The 10798-nt window shown below is 46.1% G+C and overlaps 1 protein-coding gene across 1 annotated transcript; it reads right to left on the reverse strand.

The window, feature by feature from the left end:
* Positions 1-328: 328 nt before the first annotated feature.
* Positions 329-9581, reverse strand: LOC121786364 (protein NRT1/ PTR FAMILY 8.2-like; the record flags this gene model as incomplete). Its single annotated transcript, XM_042184980.1, has 5 exons — positions 9476-9581; positions 8570-8787; positions 7936-8489; positions 6410-7205; positions 329-340 (listed from the first exon to the last, which is right to left on the reverse strand). Coding segments are annotated over exons 1-5 (1686 nt in total), but the record flags the coding sequence as incomplete, so codon positions are not given.
* Positions 9582-10798: the final 1217 nt, after the last annotated feature.

Genomic DNA, 10798 nt, shown 5'->3' on the forward strand with positions numbered 1-10798 from the left:
CATGTGTGAACTTTGGAATAGGTGAACTCAGTTTAGTGGCTTATAATTTGCAAGTAATGACGATGGGTAGCGTAGACATAATCTTGGGTATGGATTGGTTAGCGGAGAACCACGTTACCCTTCATTGTAGAGAAAGGAAAATTTCGTTTGAAACCCCCGGAAAAGAGCCGATGAGGTTTCACGGAGTCCCAATGAGCCGACGCAAGTCCATTATCTCTGCGCTGCAAGCCACTACAATGATGAGGAAGGGATGTCCAGCGTACCTTGTTTATTTGAATGGGGAGGAGAAGAAAGACAGGAAGATAGAAGATGTGGCGATAGTGAGTGAATATCCCGACGTCTTCCCCGATGCGTTGCCAGGACCCCCACCCGACAGACAGGTAGAATTCACGATCGATCTGGAGCCCGGATCGGCACCAATATCCAAAGCACCTTATAGAATGGCACCAAAAGAGTTGGAGGAGCTTAAGGTGCAACTGCAAGAGCTATTGGAATTGGGATTCATTAGACCTAGCGTGTCACCATGGGGAGCACCAGTGTTGTTCGTAAAGAAGAAGGATGGAACGATGAGGATGTGCATTGACTACCGGGAGCTAAACAAACTAACGCTGAAGAACAAGTATCCACTACCAAGGATAGACGACTTGTTTGACCAACTTCGAGGGGCAGGAGTCTTCTCTAAGATGGATTTGAGGTCTGGGTACCATCAGCTGAGGGTTCGGCGAGAAGATGTACCCAAGACAGCTTTTCGAACAAGATATGGTCATTATGAGTTCGTTGTAATGCCTTTTGGACTGACGAACGCCCCGGCAGTGTTCATGGACCTTATGAACCGCGTGTTCCATCCATTTCTGGATCGGTTTGTCCTGGTTTTCATCGATGACGTGCTTGTTTACTCAAAGAACGAGGAGGAGCACAAAGAGCACTTGAGAACCGTCCTAGCAACTCTAAGGGACGAGAAACTATATGCCAAGTTCAGTAAATGCGAGTTTTGGCTCAAGGAAGTAAATTTTCTTGGACATGTAGTAACTTCAGATGGAATTCGTGTAGATCCGGCCAAGGTAGAAGCGGTGCAGGAGTGGAAGTCACCTTCTACACAAAACGAAATCCGAAGCTTTTTAGGACTGGCGGGCTATTATCGAAGATTCATCGAGGGATTCTCGAAGATAGCAAGGCCAATGACGCAACAACTGAAAAAGGGAGTCAAGATGATTTGGACGCCAGAATGTGAGGCGAGCTTTCAGTTGTTGAAGGAGAAATTGACCACCGCACCAATCCTAGCTGTGCCGGAGCCAGAGACTGACTATGCGGTATATACGGATGCGTCGAAGGTGGGACTGGGATGTGTGCTTATGCAGAAGGGGAAAGTGATTGCATATGCATCGAGACAATTGAAGCCCCATGAACTGAATTATCCGACGCATGACTTGGAACTGGCAGCTGTGGTACATGCTTTGAAGATCTGGAGACATCATCTTTATGGAGTCCGTTGTGAGATATACACGGACCATAAGAGTCTAAAGTACTTCTTTGAGCAAAAGGAGCTGAATATGCGCCAACGTAGGTGGCTCGAGTTGGTAAAGGACTACGATTGTGGTATAAATTACCATCCGGGAAAAGCAAACGTAGTGGCCGATGCTCTTAGTAGGAAGTCTCAATCTCAGCTGGCCACCTTTCTTACTATCGAGGAGAGTTTAATCCAAGAGTTCAGTAAGATGCGGTTGGAAGTAGTGAGAATGCCCGAGACTGTGGAAGGGATAGTAGCCACGTTGGTGATGGAACCCGACTTAAGAGCCAGAATTGTGGAAGCTCAACGGCGAGATACGTTACTAGAAAAGTTTCGCTCAGAAGTGAGGACGGGTGAACCCGGAAGTTTCCGTGAGGCAGCGGATAACGGTCTCACCTACAAGGGAAGGTTGTGTGTGCCTAAGGATGAAGGCCTGAGGATGGAAATTATGAGAGAAGCACATGAAACCCCATACGCTGCTCATCCAGGGAGCACCAAAATGTATCAAGATTTGAAAAGACAGTTTTGGTGGAACGGTATGAAAAAGCATGTTGCGGTATTTGTGGAGAGATGCCTAGCATGTCAACAAGTAAAGGCGCTACACCAACGGCCCTATGGGAAATTGCAACCCCTCGAGATTCCGGAATGGAAGTGGGAACATATTGCAATGGACTTTGTGGTAGGACTGCCAAAATCCCAGCGAGGGAACACGGTGATTTGGGTGATTATAGATCGCCTCACCAAATCTGCCCATTTTGTGCCGGTTCGTGCCACTTATGGATCCGATCAGTTGGCTAAGGTATATGTACGGGAAATTATACGCTTGCATGGAGTTCCAGCGACAATCACATCTGATCGTGATGCTAAATTCACTTCTAGATTTTGGACAAGCCTGCAGCACGAGTTGGGGACTAAGTTGAATTTCAGTACAGCTTTCCACCCACAAACCGACGGGCAGTCGGAGAGAACAATTCAAGCCTTAGAGGATATGCTGCGAGCCGTGGTGCTAGATCGAGGCGTAGGTTGGGAAGAAGTGTTGCCCCTGGTAGAGTTCGCTTACAATAATAGTTACCAGGCGACTATCAAGATGGCCCCATATGAGGCCTTGTATGGAAAGAAGTGTAGATCGCCACTTTATTGGGATGAAGTGGGTGAGAGAAGAATTCTCGGGCCAGACTCTGTAGAAGAAATGATAGAGATTGTCCGACAAATCCGTGGGAGGATCAAGGAGGCACAAGATCGACAGAAATCTTATGCGGATGTTCGAAGGACCGAGTTACAGTTCGAGGTCGGGGAAAAGGTCTTTCTGAAAGTTTCCCCTTCTAAGGGAATAACTCGTTTTGGAGTGAGGGGAAAGCTGAGACCCCGATTTATCGGTCCATACGAGATTTTGGATAGAGTCGGCGTGGTAGCATACAGATTGGCCCTACCACCAAGCTTCGGAAATGTGCACAACGTTTTCCATGTGTCACAATTGAGGAAGTATGTGTACGACCCCACACACATCGTTCACCAAGAAGAAATGATGGTCCTAAATCCCGATCTAAGCTATGAGGAGAAGCCCGAGGCCATTGTGGATCGGAGAGTGCAAGAATTGAGGAATAAGTCAATCGCTTCGGTGAAAGTACGGTGGAGGAATCATGGAATCGAAGAAGCAACATGGGAATCAGAAGATAAGATGAGAGAGAAGTTTCCAGAGCTGTTTGAGTGATCTAACAAATTTCGGGACGAAATTTTTGTTAAGGTGGGAGGAATGTAATACCCGAAAATTTGTGGAATTTTATTCTTTTAATTAAGGATGAAATTCTTTTCTATGTTTTTGTGTTTAAAATTTGGTGTGGAAAATATTTTGTGTTTATTTGATTGTTGTGGATGTGGTATTTTCTACCTAGGCAAATTAAATGTAATTAAATAATTAATTAAGCCATGTTTTTAAAAATCCTAATTAAAATTAAATCTCTCTCTCTTTCTCTCTCTCTCTCGGTTTCTCACCCCCCTCCCCACTAATTTCTCAACCTCCCCCACTCCCTCTTAACCGATACATCTTTCCCTTTCCAATCTCTCCCCACATCGTTTTCTTTCCTTTCTCTCTTGCAATTGCTCTCAACACCGGTAAGCTCCCTCTCTCCTTCTCCCTCTCGGTTCTCATCTTTTTCATTCACTCCCTCTCATCATCGTCTTGAATTCCTCAAGGTGATACCCTCCTTCGTCGTGAATCGGGGTCGGAAAAGGAAGTAAAGCTTTTGCGTTTCGTTTGAACCATCCGGGGAAGGTAACCCCTAACTCTTGTTTAATTCGAAAACTCATGCATATAGGACGTTTTTGGATGGGTTAGATGTTGAGTAGGATTTGTGGCTATGTGCTTGTGTTGAACATGTTTTCGGTGATAACTGACAGTGGGTTCCGACCCCTTTTTGACTGAGCAAACGACCTCCTTTTGGTACGATTTTTTAACTGTATAAACTTTGGTGTGTCTTCTGTGTGGTGTGTAATTTTCAGCCTCTTGGGATGTCGTATGAATTTATTATGATTTTTGCAAGTAAACTGCGCAGTTCTGCGTGTGGTGTGTTCTGGGTGATGTTTTCATGTGCAATGGTTGGGTTTCTGAGTGTTATGTTTTTGTGTTGAATGTGGGTGTGTTTGGCCAAGAGATGGCTCGGAGAAATCTGTGTTTGGCTCAAGGGTTTTGTGTGGGTTGGCCGAGAGATCTAGGGTCCGGCCTAGGGCAGGCTGGTGGGAAATTTTGAAGGGATGATCCCAGGTGTTTGGGTGTGTTTTGGGACGTAGAATGCGTGGTGGGAATGTCGTATAGGGTTTGAGAATCGGAAGTTGAAGGGAAGTGAGTGTACACGGAACCAGCGGCCGAGGTGCCGAACAGATGGCCGAGGTGCCGAACAGACGGCCGAGGTGCCGAGCATAAGATGCCGAGGTGCCGAGCAGGCGGCCGAGACGGTCGGTCGAGGTGCCGAGCCGGACGGCCGAGATGGTCGGCCGAGGTGCCGAACAGGCGGCCGAGACGGTCGGCCGAGGTGCCGAGCCGGACGGCCGAGATGGTCGGCCGAGGTGCCGAGCTGTGCCGAGACAGGTGCCGAGCTGTGCCGAGACAAGTGCCGAGCTGTGCCGAGACAGGTGCCGAGCTGTGCCGAGACAGGCGGCCGAGGTGCCGAGCCAGGCGGCCGAGACGGTCGGCCGAGGTGCCGAGCCAGGCGGCCGAGACGGTCGGCCGAGGTGCCGAGCCAGGCGGCCGAGACGGTCGGCCGAGGTGCCGAGCCAGGCGGCCGAGACGGTCGGCCGAGGTGCCGAGCCAGGCGGCCGAGACGGTCGGCCGAGGTGCCGAGCCAGGCGGCCGAGATGGTCGGCCGAGGTGCCGAGCCAGGCGGCCGAGACGGTCGGCCGAGGTGCCGAGCCAGGCGGCCGAGACACCGAGCCAGGCCGAGACGCCGATCCTTTTTCCGAGCTTTTTCCGAACCTTTTCCGAGCCAAGTGAGCCGTTGCACAGTAAGGGTATGCCAGGACTTGGAGTGCTGTGTTCGTGTGTCGTGTGCGCGTTTTGGGTACGTCGTTTGCGTGCGGGGTGTGTTTTGAGCGTGTGGCTTTGTGTGTTTGTTATGTAATATGTTGTTAGGTGTATGTACGTGTAACGTGCTAGATGTTGAAGTCGTCCACGTAGGAATCATGCATTGTCGTTTAAAGTCTCGTCTCTTCTGACTCTAATCATGATATTATTTATCTTTCAAAAGGGTGATCTTTTTCGAGGAAAGTGTGGTTGAAGGGAACTGTTTTAAAAGCTAAGCAATCGAGGTGGGCTTTTCTACCCTACTTTTATGTGGGTTATCTTTAAATACGGACTTTGTTCCGGAAATGTTTATGGAGGTGAACAGTTTGTCTTGCCGATTGTTTTGTTTTGAAACCTATCTGAAGTGGTTTACCACATATGTTTAATCGAATTCGGGTCTGTTGGGCTGCGAACCCTCAGGCTAGTGTACACGAGACTGGGTGCCATCTGAGAGCAAGTTGGCCGGTCTAGATGACCTGGGGTGTGGCCACGCCCCTTGTCATGGTTTGGATCAGATAGTGTATGATTGAGGGAATAAGGGTGGCAATATCGGAAAATGACTGCGCAGTCGAATTTATGAAATGTGTTTTGTGTACTTGGGTTATTTTCATTATACTCAAAACCCCAATGTTACACTGTTATGGCATGACAAACTTTGTTTTTGGCGTGTGTCCACTGAGTGCATTAAGTACTCAGCCCTGCATGTTGTTTTCTTAATGTGCAGGTTGAGCGGCGATGGGGAGGACGGATGTTGAGCAGTTAAAGCCAAAGTGTGTTTTTATCTTTTGGATGGTGTCGTGTCGTCATACCCGGCATCATCTGTCTTTGGGTCTTTTCCGCTGCTTGTAAACCGTCACGATGTTTTCATTTAAAACTCTGAATACTTTAACTCAAGAATGTCGTCACAGTATTTTGTTTTGAATTGAATTTCCTTTTATTAAATGTTTTGGGTCAAATATTCTTGTTACCCCCCCTTTCTTCCCCGCTTCTTTTTCCCCCCCTAGTCGCGGTCCACCGTACTTCCTATCCTTAGGAAATGCGGGCGTGACAAAACATGTCTTGCAGAGTTTGTTAAAGTAGATTAGTACAATGTTTTAGGTCGTTTGAATGTAGTATATATGTATTGCATCTGGTTAACATTTGAAGTAATAAAAAATACCGATTTGAGAGAACTCTCCAAACATATCTCCAGTGTGTGTGTTCATGGCTTCCGCAGCTTTCTTTCAAATCTTACATATTTTAATTTCTTCATTATTTGTGATATGTTCGTGTCTCACTAGCTATTAGAAGTAAATATTAAACCAAAACATTAATTTCAATTTTCATCTCTTACATCATCACACTACTTTCTTGCAAGTATACCTCCTAGCAACAAAAACAAACACCACCAAATTCACCGCACTCAATAGAGCCAAGAGCAAGAAGAAATAATGCAAATTCCCACGGTTCAAGTCATCCGGTATCCACCAGGAGGCCCCACCCCTCGCGCTGGCCACCGTCGCGGCCTCCACCAGCGCCGCGCCCAGGTAGCTCCCGAGCGCGGTGGTGCCGAGCGACAGCGCCGCGCACAGGCTCCGCATGGAGTCCGGCGCCTGCCCGTAGAAGAACTCCATCTGCCCGATGTTCGCGAACACCTCCGCGCACCCGATGATGAAGTACTGCGGCACCTGCCAGAATACCGACACCGTCCCCGGGCCATGGCGCACCACTGCCCGGAGGCGGTAGACCTCGAGGACGGCCGCGGCGACCATGGAGAAGGCGGAGACGAAGAGGCCGAAGCCGATGCGCTGGAGCTGGGTGATCCCGGTGGGGCAGCCGGTCAGGCGGCGGGCGGCCGGGACGATGAGGCGGTCGTAGACGGGGACCCAGAAGATGACGCTGAGGGTGTCGAAGATGGAGAGGGAGGCCTCCGGGATGGCGAAGCGCTGGGTGAGCTTCGGGTCCATGTAGACGGCTTGGAGGACGAAGAGGTTGCCCATCTGCTCGTACACGGTGCTGAACATTATTCCGGTGGCGCATACGGGGAGCAGACGGAATATTCCCTTCAGCTCCTCCACTTGCGTCACCGTGCAGAGACTCCATGGGTTTGTGGAGTCTCTGACGTGGTCGGATTCGATCTCCACCGCTGCCTTGTCAAAGTAACTGCAAAAGACATCCAAGTTTTGTACTCCATATCTTACCAAACAAAAATTTCTTTTAAAATCATCAATTTATCTAGGTATTTTGTGAGAATTTGTTATATACTCCCTAAGTCTCCTAAATTTTGTCACATTTTTCCATTTCCGTCCGTTCCACGAACTATATCATGTTTCACTTTTTTACCATTTTTTGTAGTGGTCCCAATATTCCACTAACTCTTTCAACTCACATTATATTATAAACTAATACTCCTTCCGTCCCACATAATTTGGGACACTTTGACCGGGCACGAGTTTTAAGAAATGTAATGAAAAGTGAGTTGAAAAAGTTAGTGGAATGTGGGTCCCACTTTTATATATTAGTTTTATAATTAAATGTGAGTAGGAATGAGTTAGTGGAATGTGGGGTCCACTACCAAAAATGGTAAAAGTGAAATGAGTCAAATTATGTGGGACGATTCAAAATGGAAAACTGGGTCAAATTATGTGGGACGGAGGGAGTATATAAAAGTATGACTCGCTCTCAGCTATCTTTTTCAACCACTTTCTATTACATTTCTTAAAATTTGTGCCAAAAAATGTGACAATTTAAGGGACAGAGGAGTACAATAGTATCATGACCAGGTCAATTTTTTGTTAAAAAATGTTTTTACCATCTATAATTCAAAATCCTGTAAATTGTTTTTACATTGTCGGGTCCGATTCGACTTGAAAATTTATGTTAAAACGCGTACCGTAACTCGTTGGTGTGCTCAAGTTTTCGGCTACCTACTATGACCGAGTCCGCATCGGATGTCTCGTAGAGAAGAGATGTGTCATCGGGCAATCGAACATTACGTTTCCTCACGGCAGCCACCACCACCTGGCACATACGTGTTAGGGGGTTGCTGCCGGGCTTTTGGTACCGGTACAATCGGGTACCGGAGAAGAATAACACAACGGCGCCTCCCATCGCCACGGTTGGAATACCGAACCCTAACCCCCAACCGACATTCAATTGTACCCAAACAAGGAGTGTTCCTGTAGTCAACGCGCCGATATTGATTGATAAATAGAACCAATTGAAGAACGAGCCCTTGTGAAGTTTCTCCTCTTCATCAGCGTCGTCAAATTGATCTGCACCGTACGACGACACACACGGCTTGATCCCGCCGGTCCCCAGTGCCACCAGGTACAATGCCACGAAGCAGACCGCAGTTTGCGACCATGTGGCATGGCACTTGTCTTTCTTCTGGCACGTGGGCTTTAGTCCGCGGACCGAGGCAGATAGGGTCAAAAGTGTCATTCCCTAATAAAAATATGTGATTAGTTCAAATAAACACTCAGACTATCTCGTATTGTATTTCACTATCATCAGCGGTGACTTACGATGACGTAGGTGATGGAGAAAGTGGCGATGGTCCAGTATCGGCCGAGATACGAATCGGCTAGGAACGCTCCGACCAACGGCATGACGTAGCAAGTTTCCGACCAATTAGAAAGGTTTTTGGAGGCTGCGGCGTTGTGTTCATTGAGTTGGTTGGTGAAATAGAGGAAGAGATTGCTGCTCATTCCATAGTAGGCTAATCTCTCACAACATTCATTTCCTGCACCACCAGTAACAGCATAAATTTTGCATCAAATTAACACACTTCTCTCTCTCTCATGAATGCTTAATTACCAGTAATAAAGAGAGATTTTCAACAAAATTATGAGACAAGTTCTCTCTCCCTCATGAATGCCAACCCTCTATGCAAAAACAAAAAATCAAGGTATATTTTCAACAAAATTACCATACATCTTTCCCCCTCCCACTCTCTCAAATGATGCTAAAAATGAAGAATCAATCAAGGGAGATTTTCAACAAAATTATCACAACTCCCTCTCTCATGAATGCTAACCCCTAACTAAGAAAAACCAAGGGAGTGTATGAGGCCAAAAGTCTCAAATTAGAGTCTAGCGTGGCACAACCTTTGAATATATATTCATTGGCACGTAAAAGAATTAAAAATCAGAGGAGATTATAACAAAATGCTATCTCATATGAATCCAAACCAAGTTGAACCAAGGGAGAGTTTCAACAAAATCATCACACCTCTCTCTCAAGAATGCTAACCAAGAAGAATCAATCAAGAGAGATTATCAAACAAGTTCTCTCTCTCTTTCACACCATTGCTAACCAAGAAGAATCAATGGAGATTTTAAACAAAATCATAACACACCTCTCTCTCTCATAAATGCTATATAATCAAGAAGAATCTATCAACAAAATATCAATCTCTATCTCTACCTTACCAACTATAAAGGGGCAGGCCCTCCATGTTCCCGTTTTCTTCCGGTTAGCCGGCCTACCCTTGTAGTCGACCGTGCCATCTTTCGTGTAGTTATCGTCTCCCGCCATGGCGCCACGGATCGATCCAAGCTATTCTGTGCACAACAAATTTGTGTTTTAAATTCAAGAATAATTAATAACAGTTGTGGAAAGAGGAAATATGAGTAGTTCTTAAATTTTCACAGACAGAATCTCATGAATCTTGACTTGCCACTCATGACACAAGGAATTTGGAGATTACCCAGAAATGGGAAATATTTTTGCAAAAAATAAGGCTGGAACGAAATTATACAGCTCAACTTCTTAATTGAGTGCAAGTGCATGAATTTTGAGAAAAAAAACTTATCTTTGCTGAAAAAGGTTTAGGAAATCTTAACGAATTGATTTGTTTGTTTTGCATACTTCTATTTTCATGTTCAATTATTATATTTTCCAAAACACTAATTTTAATGTCCTAATATTTTCTAAATACTTTAAATAAGAAAATAACAGTCACTGGTATTGCCAAAAATATAACATCGTACTCTTTTTCACAATTAACTATCTACCCATCATAAATATTTACACATCTTTTTATCTTAATTACTACTCCTTATTAGTGGGGGAGTGATCAATTGTTAATTCAATCTCTAAGACCATCAGCAGTGGGGCGCCCTAAGGCGCGCCCTATGGCGCGCCACGTCAGCATTTTTATCCTCCTCCTTCTCCACCTGCAGTGGGGCGCCCTAAGGCGCGCCCTATGGCGCGCCACATCATCAATTTTGTAATATTTACAAAATACATAAGAATTAAAAAAAAAACTAAAATACATTTAAAATACGAATTTTAAAAACTTCATTCATTTAATAAAAATTAATACATTACAATGCGAGATAATAAAAAACGCAAACTCAGCGACGGCGGTTACGAGCCCACACTTCTTCAATCATGTTGCTCATGAGCTGCGCATGCTCCTATTGGTTGCGCATTGAGGCCTGCCTAGATAAAACCTCATCGAAACCTAACGATAACCCTCTATCGGGTTAAGGCCGGGTTTCCCGATGCCGTCCTCCCGAAACGTGAAGTATTCTTCACGTGAAGACAATGTACGAACAATGCTGAGAAAAAGGTACCTCGACATTCGAAACCGGCGGCGGAACACAGTCGGGCCCTAACATGGTTGTTCGGCAAAATAGTCTTCAACCAGACGCCTGTGAGCTTCCTCGTGGTTGCGTCGGACATACGTCCTATGTCGAATAGGACGATGGACTTGCTCAGCCGCCGCCTTCTCGCGCTGCATTTGCGAA

Source organism: Salvia splendens, chromosome 22 (genome assembly GCF_004379255.2).
Source record: "Salvia splendens isolate huo1 chromosome 22, SspV2, whole genome shotgun sequence".
NCBI classification, from domain to species: domain Eukaryota; kingdom Viridiplantae; phylum Streptophyta; class Magnoliopsida; order Lamiales; family Lamiaceae; genus Salvia; species Salvia splendens.